This window comes from Lepidochelys kempii, chromosome 1 (assembly GCF_965140285.1).
Source record: "Lepidochelys kempii isolate rLepKem1 chromosome 1, rLepKem1.hap1, whole genome shotgun sequence".
Taxonomy (NCBI): domain Eukaryota; kingdom Metazoa; phylum Chordata; order Testudines; family Cheloniidae; genus Lepidochelys; species Lepidochelys kempii.
In genome coordinates, this window is record NC_136380.1 from 188,049,142 (window position 1) to 188,067,792 (window position 18,651).

An 18,651-nucleotide genomic window follows, 5' to 3' on the forward strand; every position below is an offset into this window, starting at 1 on the left:
GGATAGAAGCTGGAGGCATGTAGGTAAGTATGGCAGTCAGTAGGTTTCCAGTATAGGGTGGTGTTTATGTGACCATCACTTATTTGCACTGTAGTGTCCAGGAAGTGGATCTCTTGTGTGGACTAGTCCAGGCTGAGGTTGATGGTGGGGTGGAAATTGTTGAAATCCATGTGGAATTCTTCAAGGGCCTCCTTCCCATGGGTCCATATGATGATGATGATGTCATCAATGTAGCATAAGTAGAGGAGAGGTACTAGGGGACAAGAGCTGAGGAAGCGTTGTTCTAAGTCAGCCACAAAAATGTTGGCATACTGTGGGGCTATGGCAGTGCCGTTGACTTGAAGGTATAAGTTGTCCCCAAATCTGAAATGGTTGTGGGTGAGGACAAAGTCGCAAAGCTCAGTCACCAGGTGTGCTGTGGCCTCATCAGGGATACTGTTCCTGACAGCTTGTAGTCCATCCTCGTGTGGAATATTCGTGTAGAGAGCTTCTACATCCTTGGTGGCCACGATGGTGTATTCAGGAAGATCATCAACGCACTGTAGTTTCCTCAGGAAGATGATAGTGTCTCGAACATAGCTAGGAGTGCTGGTAGCGTAGGGTCTGAGGAGAAAGTCCAAACAGCCAGATAATCCTGCTGTAAGAGTGCCAATGCCTGAGATGATGGGGCATCCAGGACTTCCAGGTTTATGGATCTTGGTCAGCAAATAGAATATCCCTGGTCGAGGCTCTAGGGGTGTGTCTGTGTAGATTTGTTCCCAGGCTGTGGCAGGGAGTTTCATGAGCAGATGGTGTAGTTTCTTTTGGTACTACTCAGTGGGATCAGGGGATAGTGGCCTGTAGAATGTGGTGTTGGAGAGTTGCCTGGCAGCCTCCTGCTCATAATCTGACCTGTTTATGATGACTACAGCATCTCCTCTTTGATTATAATGTCAGAATTGTTTCTGAGGCTGTGGATGGCATCGTGTTCTGTACAGCTGAGGTTGTGGAGCAAGGGATGCTGTTTGTTCACAATTTCAGCCTGTGCACGTCTGCAGAAGCTCTCTATGTAGAAGTCCAGTCCGTCATTTTGACCGTCAGAAGGAGTCCACGCAGAATTCTTCTTCTTGTAGTATTGGTAGGAGGGTTCCTGTAGGTCAGTGCTCTGTTCAGTGGTGTGTTGAAAATATTCTTTGAGTCGGAGACAGTGAAAGTAGGCTTCCAGATTACTGCAGAACTGTATTATGTGCGTGGGGGTGGTGGGGCAGAAAGAGAGTCCCTGAGATAGGAAAGACACACAGTGTGTGTGGCACAATCTCTCACCATAGTCAGTGTAGTATGTCGATTGCAATGGATTTTTTACCTTCTGTCTATTTGGTATGATGTCCATCTGTTTGCACTTGGAGAGGAAGATGATGTCTGTATCTGTGCGAGTAACAAACCCTGTAACAATCAATCCCTATAACAAACCTTGTTGCCTTCTCTGTCCCCATATCTACTCTAGCGACACCATCATAGGACCCAACCATACCAGCCAAACCATCAGGGGCTCATTCACCTGCACATCTATTAATGTGATATATGCCATCATGTGCCAGCAATGCCCCTCTGCCATGTACATTGGCCAAACTGGACAGTCTCTACATAAAAAGATAAATGGACACAAACCAGACATCAGGAAAGGTAACATACAAAAGCCAGCAGGAGAAGACTTCAATCTCCCTGGACATTCAATAACAGATTTGAAAGTAGCCATTCTTCAACAACAAAACTTCAGAAACAGACTTCAAAGAGAAACTGGAGAGCTACAATTCATTTGCAACCTTAACACCATCAATTTGGGCTTGAATAGGGACTAGGAGTGGCTGGATCACTATAAAAGCAATTTTCCCTCTCTTGGTATTGACACCTTCTCATCAATTATTGGGAGTGGACCACATCCACCCTGAATTGGCCCTCAACATTGGTTCTCCACTTGTAAGGTAACTCCCTTCTCTTCATGTGCCAATATATATATTTATGCCTTCATCTGTAATTTTCACTCCATGCATCTGAAGAAGTGGGTCTTTTACCCACGAAAGCTTATGCCCAAATAAATCTGTTAGTCTTTAAGGTGCCAACCGACTCCTTGTTGTTTAAATCAGGAAAACCATCAGGCAGAGAAATTATTTTCAAGCTTCTAATACACACCCAAGTATATCTGGCAGCCCCCCTTGAACAGCCATAAGTTAGAACAAAATTCAATAGATGTAAAGTACTGTAGTATTCCCTAATCAAAGCCTGTTCTTCTCTCCCAGTTCAGTAGCCTATTGATATCAACAAATCATTCCTTTGGTCAGACTCCCACCACACTGTACTCACACAAGTCACAATCTTAGAGATGATGCATTTCCAAGCTGCTCCGAGACTAACTCATATCATGACAGCGTGATCATTACCACACCACACCACAAAACTGAATGCCCACATCACAACATTGTTACACTGAGTCAAAAAAAAAAAAAAAAAAAAAAAGGCCCATGCTATGACGGAACATTGCCATGTCTGATATTTTGGGACCTGCTGAACATTTCAGGCTCACCACTAAAATGGCAGGATGACCCTGGAAATCTTGTGACAAGTAGCAACACTACAAAAACCATACACATTGTTACGAACTGTAGGTGGGGATTGTTAAACCTGAGTATATACTTAGCAAGAAGCTCATTTCCAGCTCTCAGTAGCTATCTCTTCATTTGGACTTATATACTGGGACAAGATGGAAGTGTGTCAGGAATCAAGTGAGAGAAACAGAACTCAATGTCAGACGCTCAGGCTAGCAATTATGCAGCTGTAAACGACCCAACACTGCTCATAAGTCTATCTAGAGGTCTTGAGAGGTCTGCAACCTTCACACCCATAGTTCCCATGGTCATCACAAACTCAAGAGTATATATTTCTAATAATCAAATCTGCCATTGCTATTAACTGTCTCTTTGTAACAATAGCAGTCCCCTCCCCCAGACAGATAGCCTCAGTGCAAGAGGATACCATGACGTCATCTGGAAGGAGGGTCCCCAACTATGGGATTATTTTCCTCTGCTCCAGCTCAGTATTCTCCTTCCTCAATACTTTCATCCTCTTCAAAAGCACAGAGGCTGTCCGACCGCGGGATGGGACTGCTCTACTGTGTCCCCGAAAGTCTCATTTATATATCTCTCTGTCTCCCTTAGTTCCTCCCGTTCAGCCACTCGGGTCTCACGGGCTAGTACTCAGTCTCTGAGGGCCAGTACTTGGTCTCTGAGGGCCATGAGTTGCTTGCACCGAATGCATATATGCCACCTGCTCACGAGGCAGATAATTGTACATGCTGCATTCACTGCAAAAAACTGGGTAGCCCCCACTTTGCTATTGGACTTCTGCGGGACAATGTTTGTTTGTTCTTTGTTTGCATGTGTTTTTTTTTTCTTTGTGAGGCATTATTGGCCTAAGTTTAGAGAATGTTTATTAGGTGTATCTGGCTCTCACACTCCCTCTCAAAACTCCCCCGTTTGCTAGCTCCTGTCCTGTTCGCTAACTGCTGTGGTTGCTTAGGAGTGGGCTTTTTAAACCCCTGTTTTCACTGAGTTAGCCCCGCCCCCTCATCAAGGGATTCTAAAGGGGTTAGGGATGAAGTCCAAGGGCCAGATCCTCAGCTGGTGGAAACTAGTGTAGCTTTACTGAAGTCACTGCAGCCAGGCTCGTTTACACCAGCCAAGGATCTGGTCCAAGGCTTCACTCAGTCAAATATCCTTTCCACCTTTTCTCCCGCCCCCAGCCATGATTTTTTTTTTTAAACTTGTTCATGGCTAGAAAAAGGATCTTGACATTTTTAATAAATATCACCCACTTGAAAACTTTTAAAATGTGGTTTTAAAAGGTTTTATCTATCGATATGTTTTAATATTGTATACTGAATCTGCAGCAGAAATATAAACCTTTATTCTGGATGGCAAAATGCAGTAGTATTAACAAGTGACACATAATTTGATGCCCATTTAGAAAAGGCAAATATTACACTTCCCCTAAAATTATGGTTAGCAAATTTAACATCATGATAGCAGCTATATGCATTTTTATGTAGTTTAAAGGTTCTTTTGTGCAGAGAATTTTTGTTAAAGTCTGAACTTCTGCTGGGGAAGGGACTGTAAAGGGAACCCTATAATGAGACAAAAGTATAAAGTAGAATATTCCATTTGTATAAACCTACTACTTACTATCTTGCTGGGCTGCTCTACAAGGACCATTGAAAACGCAAATATGAATTTAGCTCATACAAAAACAGAGTTACTTTCTGCCCAGAATGGTGGTGGTGGGGCCTGGGTTGATCTAATACTGAAAATCCACAAGCTTAAAAACCAATTTTAATATTTCCCCTGAGCATCACACTCTGTTCTTTAATACAATCACGGCTGTATACAACTAGGTAGGGCAAGAGTTCTATATTAGAATTATTTCTATAACGCTCTTACATATTCCACAGGCTTGAAGGATTTGAGTGTAACTGTTGGACAGCCACAGGAAGTGAGGTCAGTGTAGAGGCCTTCTTCCAGCACACAATGGTTATCAGCAATTTCCCCTTGGTAAAACAGGAGCCAACTGAAAGAATAAACATAACAAAGAAGTTTAACTGAGGCAGTCAGTTATTAACAAGTTCTCTCAAGATCAAATATTTTCTAGGGGAATGAGAAATAAAACAAGGTTTGTTTTTTAAAGTTGTACTATAAAAAAAAGTGAAACCAAAGACTGATTCAGTTTTCTGCTTCTGCTGCTCTTCCACATGGTATACAAATCTCAACCTGGACTTTAATGGGGGTTAATGGAATGCAGCTAGATTTACTCTATTGAATCCCTGAAATTTTAAACAAGTCATAAAGGCAGATTCAAATCACAGCAATTGTGTGATTTTCCTATAGGAAAGCAAAAAGCATTATGTCCCCTCCCGTCAGAAAGAAGAGCGTTATCAAAGCAGGTTGCAAGAGAGGAGGCATAGGACGATATGGAGCGTGATGGTAATGCACTGGATATATCTGACTATTTGAAATTTAATGTAGGTTAAAAAGTGCTCTCTAACCACTTAAAAGGGTGGTGGGTAAAAGAACACACTTACCATCCCCGAAGAACCTTAAAAGAACATGGTATGAATGAGGTAAAATCAGAAACTTCTGCTGTGAAATCTACGCATGCTCCTTGGAAGTGTGTGTTACTGAAAGCTTTGAGCTACAAGAACAACAACAATAAAAATATGGTGACTAGAAAGAAAATGTACTTCATCATCACTATAAGTAGAGTAAGTTGCAGGCACAGGGAAATATCAATGCAATTTAAAGAAGTACTAATGCAAATCTAATGGACTCCCAAGAGAAGAAATGTCTTAAATTTCTATAGCACCTTTCCTCTTGAAAGGTCCCAAAGCGTTTTATAAACTATGGGCAGATTCTGCAGTCCTTAACTGAGGCAGATCTCCTACTGATATCAATGGCAGCGGTAGCAAGTATATATTCATTTTATGGTAACAGGAGTGTTTCCAGAGAAAGCACAAACGATAGGACTGAAAAATCTGGCCTTATACATACAGCACGACTCAGATGCCGCCATATTTTGGGTACAGGTCAGCAACCAATTGGAGCACAACCAGAAGGGGAAAGGAAATACCGGTGAAAAGATACCAAGGCAGAACATTAAAAAAAAAGTGCCCTGGAATCTTCTGTGATCACACTGAACAGAGATGACATCTTATTTAAAAAGCCTGCTTGAGAATTTCTGGTAGGACTTGCTGTGTCAGGAGTGTCTGAAGTCCAACCCAACAAGCTTGCACACACAGATATCCTTAGCAAAGAGCTTTAGAACCATTTAGAACTACATCCTGCCCAGGAAGTGTGTATCAATCTCTCCATCAAAAGGGACTGCTGCATTAAAAGAAGTTAAAAACAAAATCTACAGCAGAAAACAGTCCATGGTCTACAGTTTGGGGAAGAAGCTAAGAATTCTGTGCCCCTCAGGTACTATTTGTTCCTGGATAATGGGTCACTTTAGGTGGCCACTGATGTGCTGAAATCTATTGAGCAAGAGCAATACAACTAAAAATTAAGGAAAAAGGATGAAGAAATCTGGTTTGCATTTCTACCATTGTTTTTGACAAGAGGGTTCACATGTCATTTAGTCATGTACTTTATTACCCTTAATCCACTGCAGGATTGCTCCCCATAATATATTTTCTAATGCTATGCCTAACCTCCTGGTAAATGCAATGGTTTCTGCGATTAGAACCTTGACCCTGTGATACACAGAGCGCCACTTGCAAGGTTCTGAGCACTCAAGTACTACTGCAATCAGTGGGAGCTGAAGGCACCTTGTAGGATCAGGCAGTATACATTTCCAGCTACTACTATAGGCCTCAGTAATATGAGGCTGAAGAGAGAATTTTTTAGGGACCCAATAATCCATTAGAAAAGTACTATTCGGAATGTCTTATTGCTACTGAATGGATTGAATACATACAAACAGGCAAACTGTGGATTATTTGTTGTGCAGTGCCATTGAGAATTGGACATTTACCATATGAATTAGTTGAATTTACCATGGTATTTCCCATTTTAAGATTAGGGAATCTTTGGTAAACACTGACCACTGGTTTTTAATGGGACCCATCATACACATGTGAAATCTGACTGCTACTCTAAAAACTTCTTTTGTTTCCAGAGTGCTGGTTTCATTTCATAATACACTTAAATCACATACTCCAGAAGGACTCTCAGTCTTCAGATATATCTAAGTTGCTTTGTAGGTTGCCTTTAGGAATCCCTTAATTAAGACAGGGTGCAATGGATGGTACATACTATCAGGTGATGTGACCAACTTTTATCAGGTGTTATGAAAATTGCCTGGTACTTCAAAGACTTAGGAAAGTTCCTTATTTCTTATTTTATAACTGACTTCTTGTGCCACAAAACCACTTGTTTAGTTTCCTCTATAAGAGAGAATTTCAGTCCAGTACATGGGCTCTAAGCAGGGGCCTCTATACCACTTCACCCGCCAAGAGATACGTGGAGCAGAGAGCCCTGCGTGGCCATTCTGTACTGAGGTGAATTTCACACTAAAATTTGAGACAGCGTTCTGTAACATAGAAGAAAAATGTTGTTGCCAGTGCTCCTCCCCAAAGCGGCCCCTCTCCCTGCCAAAGAAAAGAAATCCAATCTACAGAGACTGAGAAAAAGCCAAAACCACATATTAGAAAATGGTTTTATGGAAAAAGAGTCTTTTAAAAAAAAAGAAAATAAAAAAGAAACTAATATATTTCCTGTTACAAAGAACAAGAAGGGCTTAATCTTGCCCTTATGTGACACACAACTGTGAATTGAAAAAGACAAGCCAGCTACATGGGCTGGATACACTGCTGCTGATTCTCCTGCATTTGGAACTGCATTTCTGAGCAGAACATTGATATTTAGGCTACACTTACATTGTGCTTTTCACCCATAGATCTCAAAACACTTAACAGAGGAAGGTAAGTATAATTTTCTCCATTTTTACCAATGCAGAAAACTGAAGCACAAAGATGAAGTGATTTGCCCATGGTCAAGCAGCAGCTCAGTGACAGAGTCAGGAACAGAACTCAGGTCTCCAGGTTCCTAGTTGCGTGCCTGATACTTCCCCCTTACAGCCCATGTCCCAGGCTACGTGACAGCTTTAGAAAGACTGTGACTGGGAAGGTTATACAATGTACATTTTAAATAATAAACTGAGAAAAATGTTCTTTTCTCAAAATGAATAAAAAGAAAAAAGTTGAAAGGACAGATGTGATGGTTCTGACTTCAGAATAATTAGAGAAGAAACCGATCCATTAGTTATACCACTGTGTTTGCACAGTCTGACCACAAATGCAGCTAGTTATAACTTAAAATATATTAAATCTGACATGACAAATTCAAAAGACTCCTTTAGCGCCATGAAGCTCTATTTCCTAAAAACTCAAAAGGCAGTAAGTGGAAAGATACACAGTGCAAAGTTACCATAAATAATTATAGGGGTCTTCTAAAGTATTTGAGCAAGCCAACTGCCACAGGCAGATTAATGAAAGGAGCTTAGTTATTCCTTGGGAGAGTGAAGGAAAAAATATTGTTTTATTTTTAATGAATACAGCTATTGTATTTTAAACCTGGATACTTTAGTCTTACTTGGAACATGCATGTAGTTTATGAAGCAGCCTGGCAAAGTAGAAAGACCAAGACCACTTATTGCAAGAGTTCAGAATATAACACTTAAGGTCAGCTGAAAGCAACAGCAAGTGACAAGGTTTCTTTCTTATGGAAAGAGAGTAGTATTTCCTTATTTTAGTGTCTATGCCTATAATACATAGGAAAAAATGTAGAGAGCTACATTCCTACACTGAGAATTCAGACTTGTACGATTCAGCATCTAGCTGTGTTAAGGATTCTCTAACTCTGGTGAGCCATCCTTCGTAACTGTTGCAAACATAGAAATTGTAATATTATCTTTCAACTAGAAGAGGAAAGGACGGATTTATTTTCTCAAACACTGTCTTTTACTTACTCTGACTCAGGAAGTGATCTTAACAAATTTCCCACAACTCCTTAGTCACAATAAAGTATGTCGGTGGCCAAAGGTAACTATGACAATTTGAACACAGCAGTGACATGCTCTCCTATTTCTTTAGCTTCATCACAGAGGTCCTGTAACAACCCAACATTGTGATCACATGAACCCTTCTAGCACGTTTTCCCTGTGGCAAAAGTGACATCACAGCAGCATGACATGGCATGCATATTTGTACATAGTAAGTGATTATTTTTTTTAAAGAATTTTCTGATGTACCGGTGGATGGGATGGGATGGAAGGTAGAGGTAAAAGGAAAGGAAAGGAAAGGCATCGACTTGCAAGTTGAATCAATTGCAAATAGTCTCATTGCTGCTGATGGGTGAGACTCTTCCAAGATTTGGAGAAACATGCACATGTTTGTATGCTTATATTAACCATTTGACTCTTTTGGGTCTGCAAAACTGGTCTAAGACATTCACAGGAACAGCATTTGACATATTCTGAAGAAGAATGGAGTTAAGGAAGGAGATAAAAAGTTATTAAAACTATCTGGAATCTCTGAAACAAGTTTGGTTTGGTACCAGTTTCATTTTTCAATCAGTTATTTTATCTGAAATGGTTTACCAAGCCTTCTGTGTGAAAGTGTTTGGGATTCTTTGGCTTTGGCTGCAAACACCCAAATGAATATGTCGGCGGGAAATCAGTGTTTAAGACTAAAGTAATACACCATTTATGTCGTTAGACAGCAAACATTTCCTGCAAGCCTGAGTAAATCATAAACATTTTAGAACCTGAACATACTTGGAGTAAAGAAAGGGTGTGGTCAGGCTGTCCTAAGTAATGTAATGTGTACATTTTCCATGTGTTGGTGTGTATAACACAAAAGTATAAGCAATAAGGATACTGAAAATCCTATCTAGATGATAAAATAGTTAAGATATCTTAAACTAGATTTTCGGGCTATTAAAACATGTATCTTTATATGGGATTTTCTAAAGTTTTCTTTATTAAAAGTGACACAGAGAGAGAGAGAGAGAGAGAGAGAGAACTCTACCGTTCATATCCCACTGCACTCCTCTTCCCAAAGGTACAACGTTAACAACTAATATTTCTTTGTGGACAAAGAATGCCTAATGAAGGGAGGAGAGAAGTCAAACTAAATATAAGGAAACTGAGATATGCTCTGTTAGAGGAGAACCCTTAGCAGATAAGGATTCTGGATGAGCATGTGCATGTGAAGAGGTTTCTAAATTTAGAAAGATTACATACAAGAATGTTATTATGGATTTAACATAATCTTATAAAAATTCTGATAAAAAACAGAAACCCAAACTAAGCCACTCTGAAAACAAAAACATGCTACAGTGAAATCCTCTTATAATGAAGCCGTATTGTCATAGAATTTCACTAAAATTATGTTTAACTTTATATTAGGATTTGCTATAAAGGGCTCTCCTTTATATTATTAAATCACTAGTGTGTGCTCAGTCAGACTTAGTGTGTGTGTGTGGGGGGGGGAAGGGTAGGGAAGCTGAGAACGAGCTGGGAACTACAGCTACAGCAAAGGTCATGTACTTTTGAAAGTAATTAGCAAAACTGCCCTCATCACGCCATCACACAGGAAGTGTAGATACAAACTGCAGAATTGCCAAAATAGAATATATTTTTTAAAACAGCACTGTAGGAAAACAAATGGCAGGTAGCTAATTGTGTGTGGGTTTGTAAATAGTTTTCTGCAGTTCAAGTTTCACAATTCTGCACTTCAGATATTAAGAAGTTACAGTAACAAAGTGGGACGGATTAATTACAATGCAAAGACAATATCCCACGTAGAGAAAGGTAAATGAGTGTGACTGTGAATTTCCTTACAGGCAGAGAGAGACTGAAAGAAAAAACATGAAAAGAAATGGTGATACAGAGCCAAAGTGACCCCAAGCCTATTGAGTGGATGGCACTATGGGGACACAACAAAAACGGGTGTGAACAGGAACACCACAATGAATGAGATTGTTGGCTAACTTAGCCTCTATGTGTCTACTGGTTTCCTCAAGTAAGAGGTGGCTTTGTCACTGTACAGTAGATAGTGAAATTCTTATCTGAGACAGCTGGGGAGAAATTCAACATAAAGCATGTGTGCTTAATAATATGCAATTTACTCCTAGAAATGGCATTATAGGATGTGAACTTACCAAATGTGGAGGCTCATTCTTTCCAAGTGGTTCCTGCATATTAAAAAAAAAAATATATATATATATATATATATATAAACATTACAATTATTTTTTAACAGGCAGTCAAATCCCTTAAAGAACCTTTTAAACTTTTTTAGGAATTCTGGGGCTGAAATTCATTAATAGGTATTATACTCCTGGCACATTTCCCTCCCCACGTCTCTATGAAATTAGGAGGATATTGGCTCATGGCTGGCTCTCTGTTAGCTTAGGCCTTGTCCACACATTAAACTTCCACCAATATAATTAACTGCTTAGAAACCCATTTACAGAGTCAGAGCAACCCCTTTGTGTAGGCACTCAAACTGGTTTAAAAGTGTTTGGTTTATACCAATTCCTTATTGAGAGAGAATCTGAGAGACTGGGAGGCAGAACCTTCTCTCTCTCACCATCACTACCCTGCAATGCATCTGTCATTTCCATTCAAGAAAGGTTAAACAAGTTCAATTTCCTTTCTAGCTTTCCGAGTTGTGGATGCAGTGTCATTTATTATATTGGTGGTTGGGTTTGTTTATTTTACAGTAGGGCTTTAGGAGTCCTGGAATTAATCTATCTGGGCAAGTTGCCTTTTTATTTTTCTGGATTGAAATAGAAAAGAAAGGAAGACAACAATAAGCTATAGCTCAGTTTTAGCAGACAGTAATACAGGAAAATTAAAGGATTAAAATACATGACAAGTTATTAATAAGGCAATAGGCATGTTTTGTGGTAAATTAGGTATTTAGGGCCAGAATGTTCCATTTGTGGACATAATATGATAAGGGGACTGGAAACTGATGTTCTCCTTGTAGAGTTTTCCTAGCATTTTCTTGTTGGGGGTTGGGTTGATACAGAGTTTGCACTGCAGAATAAACAGGAGATTCAGTCCCCATAATTAGCAGTTTCCTTGAATTCTGTAATGATCTTTTCTTCTAACCTTTCATCAATTGAATAGACAAGTTAGCTTCATTACCTACCCTGCACAATAAAATCATTGTATCACCAGAGTTCTGAATTCTTGTTGCTTTTTTAATTTTCTTTTTGATGAATTACGGTAACTCACCAACTTAATGGGACGAATTGACATGATGGTTTCACTGGATCCTCCCCAATCTAAAAAGCATTTATATTTTCCTTTTTCCAGTATATATTGTTCTCCACAGAAATATTTCTGCCGATATGCAACCCACCTGAGGAGTGACACACAAGAAATGAACTGTGATACACAATCCTATTTTTCAATATGGCACTACAAAAAGTTATCAGTAAGTTAACCTTAAATAGAAAACTTTCCAGAAGGTTTTTAAATGCTTTACCTGTCCACCTGATATGAAATTAAACAGATTGTAAAACATGTCTTGTGGTAACAGGCAACATGAATCACAAACCCGGCACACTCCTGATTTTCTACTTTTTATTTGTCTACACAAATATTCTTGAGAAATCCTTGCAGCATTAGATCTCTCTCTCCCCCTTCTCAGATAATTTCTCAGCATGAAATAAGAGATTGCTTGGAAGCCAAGAGGCTAGATATTCAACTGTCAAATATCTGAGTCACTCTCTGCTCCCTCAACCTTTACCTTCCCACCTAGCTCCCAGACAGGGCTCCCTTCCAACTCTTCAAGTCAGATTATTCTAAGGAAAGAATGGAAGCAAGTGAGGAAGCCTTGGCAGGAAGAGATAAAGGGACTCTTGCAATGATTGGTAATTCATTTGTATTTCTTCCCCTTGCATTTGATTACAAAATCCAAGGCAAGCCAAAAATGTTTATAGCTGTAGCTCATGAAAGCTTATGCTCAAATAAATTTGTTAGTCTCTAAGGTGCCACAAGTACTCCTTTTCTTTTTGCAAATACAGACTAACACGGCTGCTACTCTGAAACAACAAAGAGTGAGAGCATGGACACATTACTGACATGTTCACTTTTACAGAGTCTGTGTAATTCTTTATGCTGTGTAGGTTCCCCCCGCAAGAAACTTACTTCAGTGCTTTATATTTAAAAAAGCTGAAAGCTACTGGCACAACCCAGCAAATTAGTAACCTGAAAAGGAACCAGATAAAACACTTCAAACTGAACTAAATGAGCTTCAAGCTGCCATGAGATGGCTGGAACTATACAAATGGCTGATGAACCTCGGAGGAAACATCCTCTCCTGAAGAAAGAGTAATTACAACATAGGACTCAAGGAAGGAGAGGAAATAAAGGGGGAATGGGAGGAGTCTTCTCCTATGACAGGAGGGGAAGCATAGTGAACAAAAATTAACTTATGAAAAACAGATAAGAATCATTTCCAAAAAATTTGTAAACAAACAGGATACAAACCATGGGCCCAATCTACTCTGTTCTATTCACGTCTTTATATAGGACTCATCACCACAGTATCTAAGTGTCATCCATAGCAGTGCATTAAGCAGCTTAGCTAACATCTGTGACACATGGTTTTGTTCCTCATTCCCTTTCTCCAGAGGAAACTGAGTGGTTGTTTTCGAAATTCAATTTACTATAATATATGTACATTGTCCTATGAATTTCTCTTACCAAAAGAAAAGTCAAAGGAACGCACATTGCATTTGGAGTGGAAGGTGGTGAGTCTTTTGATGCTTCTTAGCAATCTATCAGACTTGCTTGGTAAGATTTGTGGTGGTTCTTAGCAATTCTCCAACACTTACTGATACAAATTAGGCACAATGAAGTAACAGTAGTAAGGGCTGCAGAATCAGGCCCTACATCTGTGAAATGCAGTTATGTGATAGTGTTACTATCACTATCAACTGACAAGGACCGAGAGAACTTTAACAATATTTGGAATCCAACAATATAGTCTATTTAACAATCCACAGAGGTGACTGTTGAATGGTGGGACACATCCTTTTTTCCTAAATACATTACCTCTGCAGCTAATCCTGCTCTAGATCCTGCTGCAGTTCTACAATGAGATCCATGCACACAGACCCCTGAACCCATGCTGAGCACCACTAAAGTCAATGGGCTTCATGCAGATACAAGGGTGTGCCTATCTGGATCCCACTGCAGGACTGTGACTCTAGCTGGCTTGGGAAGAGAGAGAGACCAGCAGCAAAAACTGAACCTAAGTAAACTATCGGGCTTGTCCATATTCTTATTTGAGTATTGATGTAGTAATAGGGAGCGTTCGAAGTGGTGCGGTTCCAAGAGATCCCTGAAGGTCAGGACCCACAAGCCAAAAAAGCAAACAAAAAACAAGTAAAACCCTCTGCAAAGAATGCAGAGCAGAAGAGCAAGATACATAGGAGAGACACTGACATTTTCTATCTGAGAAAACACAAAGATTGTTCCCCCAGCCCCCAAATGTTTATCTTTCTTCTTCAATCATTTGAAATACATCATGACAAATTAGAAATCTGAAAACACTGTGCACTAGCAAATCATTTAATCATTGCATTCAAAGAACATCTCATACACGTTTGCAGTAGACTTACACTCCACTTTTCACATGAATTGATCTCATCTCCTGGCCAAACCCAGCCTGCTCCAAATCAGGAATATCTTGATTGACCATGACCTTACCATCTTCTTCATCTGACTCAAAAAGCATGACTGATGACTCGATGAAATCCTAAAAGGCAATGCTGAAAGTTAGGATAAATATCTTAACAATTTAGCAGCAGCTTATTACATACAACCTAGCAAAGGATTCCATGGGACTGTTCACAATGCGAGCATAACTATGTGCAAGCAGAGGCACCACATTTAGGGGCATTCATGTTCCACTATGTTGTTTTAATGCTAGTATGGATGAGGCAAGGTGAATCTATAACCGCATTAGAGGGAAGAATTGTAGCCTAGGAATAACATTTTCAAAAGCACTTGAGTGAATACAAGCCATTCAGCTAAGGGCTTGTCTACACTACAGTTGCACAGCTAAGGCACAGCAACTGTGCCGTTGTAGTGCCATACTGTAGACACTTGCTACATTGATAAGAAGGGGTTTTTCTGTCACTGTAGTAAATCCACCCCCTCAAGAGGCAATAGCTAGGACGATGGTAGTGGTGCCTATACTGGGGCCTAAGTCTCTCAGGGGTGTACATTTCTCAAAGCCCTGAGCAATGTAGCTAGGTCAACCTAAGTTTTAGATGTAGACCAGGGCCTTAGGCATGCCAAGTGAGGCCCCCTTTCAAAAGGGATTTAGGTGCTAAGGAACTCAAGGATCTTCCCCATGCTTGCACAGAAAGGAAGAGTCAGATACCTCTCTAGCACCACCCTTCCTTTGAATGGAGGAGTCTTTGGGTTCTACGTTGCATGCATAGAGCAGAGGAGGGACTGGGATGCAACACTATCCTTCCAGCAGGAACACAAGTGATCAACTCTGATGTAACAATAATCTGGGGAAAAGATTTGGCTATGGGAACCCTGGTGAAGACTCCTCCCCTTTCATTCCTCCCGCAATTTTTTTTTAATAGGGCTGGATGATATGGCCCTATATTTTAAAAACTAATATATTCCCTTTGCCATGTTATTAACACAGCTTTAGATTATTCAATCAAACTCAGTTTTAAAAGTCCTATTTATTTTTAACTAGTTAGCCAGTTCACTATTTTGTAATCCACCCTTTGCTTGGACAGTGAAAAATTACCAGCTGGTTTCACTTTTTTGTTTGTTTAAATTCTAACAGACTCAACGAAGTCCCAACTCCCTACTTCAACCTAGTCCCTCAGAAATGGTCCCTTCCTTCCTTCCTGAGAACTCCTTAAATTCAACTCTGCTGAAGTTTCTCCTCCCTGCATTAAGCTATGTAGAGATGCTTACCTTGTCACAAAGGCTAATATATAAGCCTAGGAAAAATCTAATTCTCTTTGGGGCAACTTCAAAGATTACTGTAAATATGGTAGCATCAATCTAAAGATCTGTCCACATGTGTAATACACCTACAGCATTCCACATATATTTTGAATCTTTATATGTGCAACAAGAGAATTGCTAGGTAAATCTCCATTTCACAACAAGAAACAAAACAGTTTACATCAGTAATATTGTATATCAGAATATAGTAACAGTTACACTTTTTCCTTATAAATATCATATCTTTTCAAGTGTCCAAATATGTGCTAAATAGATATCTGAAGTGGTTATAGACTACAATACTTCATGCCTAAATCTAAAACAAAAAATTCCTAGAACTTCAGCGGTGAATATCAAACATTTTTCCTCTGGTGTTTTTCTGAGACCTTTTTTCAGAAAGCTGCGGAAAAATATACTGAAATGCAGGTTCTATCAATCCCAGCAAAACTGGCAGACCCTTCTTTGCAGGAGATGTCATTGCTCTAAAAAAAAGTCCTATTTTCACATTATCTGTACAATAAGCACTACACTTGTTATGTGATAGACCTGCCAAGTTGTGCCACCATTTTAACGAATGTTGCTGGCTCATGGGATAGTGCATTGCAATATGTAATCTTACAGTGGCTGCTCTTCAATTCTCAGAAGGAAACAGTCTTTTACAGCTGCTTACAAAGTTTCTTTTTAAATTAAATAGAAGCATACTTGAAGAAAGGAAGTGATAAAGATGTTCTAATCCCATGTCCTTCTAATCCATGAAGTATCCAAGATTTCTTTCAACATCAGACTGTGGCTCAGTTTTCACTGGTACTTCATCATCATCCCTACTAACAACATCTTAGTTACAGGAATTTTCTCACTATGATAATTTTCACGGCCAAAATCTTCTGGCACAAAATCACTGAGGCAGAGTGTAATACTGTGGTAAGGCTTGCAACAGCCACTGTGTTGAGAAGCTATTTTATGTTAATAAAGAACTACTACACATAAGTAAAATCACACTTTTGTATTTATTCTAGAGGCTAAACAGCTGAAACAGGAACCTGCACCCTATGTAGTTTTGCACCATTGCCGAGAAAATCAGCAACTACAAACAAAAGCAAGACAGAGCAATGCAGCACATGTTCGGAAGCACCATACTTTCCAAAAAATACGAAGTGGTTGAGGCAGCACACAAAAGACATTCAGATACTACAGTGATGGGGTCAAACAAGGACAAAGATGCATTGTCTCACTCTTAAAAAGTGACATTTCTTGTATGGGGGGATTTGGAAAATTCTGTAACAGAGCAAGGAATTTTGTAATATTATACATTCTTTTCTTGAAGAAGGACCTCCTAGAACCTATATCATTCTCCACAAAACACTGTAATTTTCATTGTACAGACTGGAGTGCTGAAAAAAAAGAAAAAAGGAGATTTTTCTGCAAGCATGTGGTTGGGTGGGGGGAGGGATGGGAAACAACCAAACATGAGGTGACCTCACAAAAATGAATGAAAAAATAATCTCTCTTTTGATCTATGAATCCATGTTTAACACCAATTAAATGGAAAAAAGAGTGAAGCAAGAAACAGATTAGCAAATCAGGAGTGGCACTTACAGCCTGTAGGAACCGAAAAGACAACAGGGCACTGCTAATTCCCCCATATGAGTGCACATCTTCATAATCTCCCTCCTCCAGGAGGTACTGACGGCCTTTATATCGTTCCTTTTCATAGGCAACCCATCTAAAGTAACCACAAGGAAAGAAAACAATTAGAGGAAAAAGTACAACAGCATCATACCAAGAATAAAAGGAGAAAAGAACATCATAAATTCCTAAAATAAATATCACAATCTCAGTTGAGGAACAAAGCAATGCTTGTTATTTCAGATTACAACACAGACCAACCAAGCATTCTTTGTGGATCAATACTCCATTTTATTATGTGATCTCCAACAATAGTTTACTTGTGTAATGCACCAACACTCTTGAAAAATGTTTCTATCATAGTCTGACAGTGCATTTCAACACATTTTCGTAAATGTAATGGCTAGAACCTTAAGGGTCATGCAGAGAGTTATCAGTTGAAGCAGGGAATGCTGACACAGTGTGAAATCCTGGCCATGTTGTAGTCAATGGCAAAACTCCCATTGACTTCTATGGAGTCAGTGTCCTCTACTCTAACCAAGAGATACTACTAAAGCCAATAAAATAGAACATGTATAAAAATAATGCATATGTAAAATACTTTTGATTTGCAAAGCAGGGAATTGTACCATTTTAAAATATTCTGAATAGATAAGACTGGATTAAAAATAAATTTCTGCATCAATTTTGAGTGTCCTCAATGAATTTTACTTTGAAAAAGTGCACAATAGCACAAGAAGCTTTATAAGGCTTCCAAAAGTTGTGCTATAAAGTGATGTGGAATTAAAAGTTCCCATTCAAATTAGACTAATCAAACTTACAAGGTATTTTAAAAATAAGAATGTACACTCAAGTACTGTCAGTTAAGCTTTAATATTCAAGACAGAGTTTACAATATGCACATTATAGCAACACCAGCTCATACGACAATGGCAAAGGCTCTGAGTATTTCTTTCATTAAAACTTTCCTGCCAGGATTTACAACTGCTGTACAAATTTTGTCAGGGCTGCAGTTTGGCAGACAAAAATGGATTTATTTTTGATAACATTTGGTTTAGATTAGTTCAGCTGTTCAAGTTATTGTAATAAATAAATAAATAAATAAATAAATAACCCCATACACTAGACAGAAGGATAACTTTTAAAATATCAAGTTTTCCAGAGAACTGGTCCATAATGTCTTTGAGTAGTGTCTTTAGGTATTGACATTTAAGTTTTCTATGAATGTAGTGATTGTGAAACCCTCCAAACAACATGACATAATAACTGCATAAGTGCATACCATCCCAGTCATTTTACTGGGAGTTAACTTGGAAACCTTGACAATTGTAATGTCATTGCTAGCTATTTCACTGCTGATCTCTCTAGCAGAAACCTTCATTTTATAGGCTTTTCATGCACTGTTAGATAAAGTGGCAGATCTTGATGGGGTTGAAGGAA

The 18,651-nt window shown here is 39.2% G+C and overlaps 1 protein-coding gene across 7 annotated transcripts in view; it reads right to left on the reverse strand.

The window, feature by feature from the left end:
• The window catches only part of CRYBG3 (crystallin beta-gamma domain containing 3), a 145,481-nt gene that overhangs the window by 24,551 nt on the left and 102,279 nt on the right, over positions 1-18,651 (reverse strand). For 6 of the 7 annotated variants that reach the window (XR_012154202.2, XR_012154203.2, XR_012154199.2 and 3 more), the window contains exons 12-17: positions 17,182-17,308; positions 14,226-14,362; positions 11,830-11,956; positions 10,746-10,778; positions 5,108-5,217; positions 4,470-4,596 (exon numbers count right to left, since the gene is read on the reverse strand). Coding sequence is in view for 3 of the 7 variants with exons in the window: in XM_073305192.2 (XP_073161293.2) it covers positions 4,470-4,596; positions 5,108-5,217; positions 10,746-10,778; positions 11,830-11,956; positions 14,226-14,362; positions 17,182-17,308 (661 nt within the window). In the remaining 4 variants the exon portion in view is untranslated. Of the gene's footprint in view, positions 1-4,469; positions 4,597-5,107; positions 5,218-10,745; positions 10,779-11,829; positions 11,957-14,225; positions 14,363-17,181; positions 17,309-18,651 lie in introns of those variants that run through there. The other variant, XM_073305222.2, reaches the window with a different exon arrangement.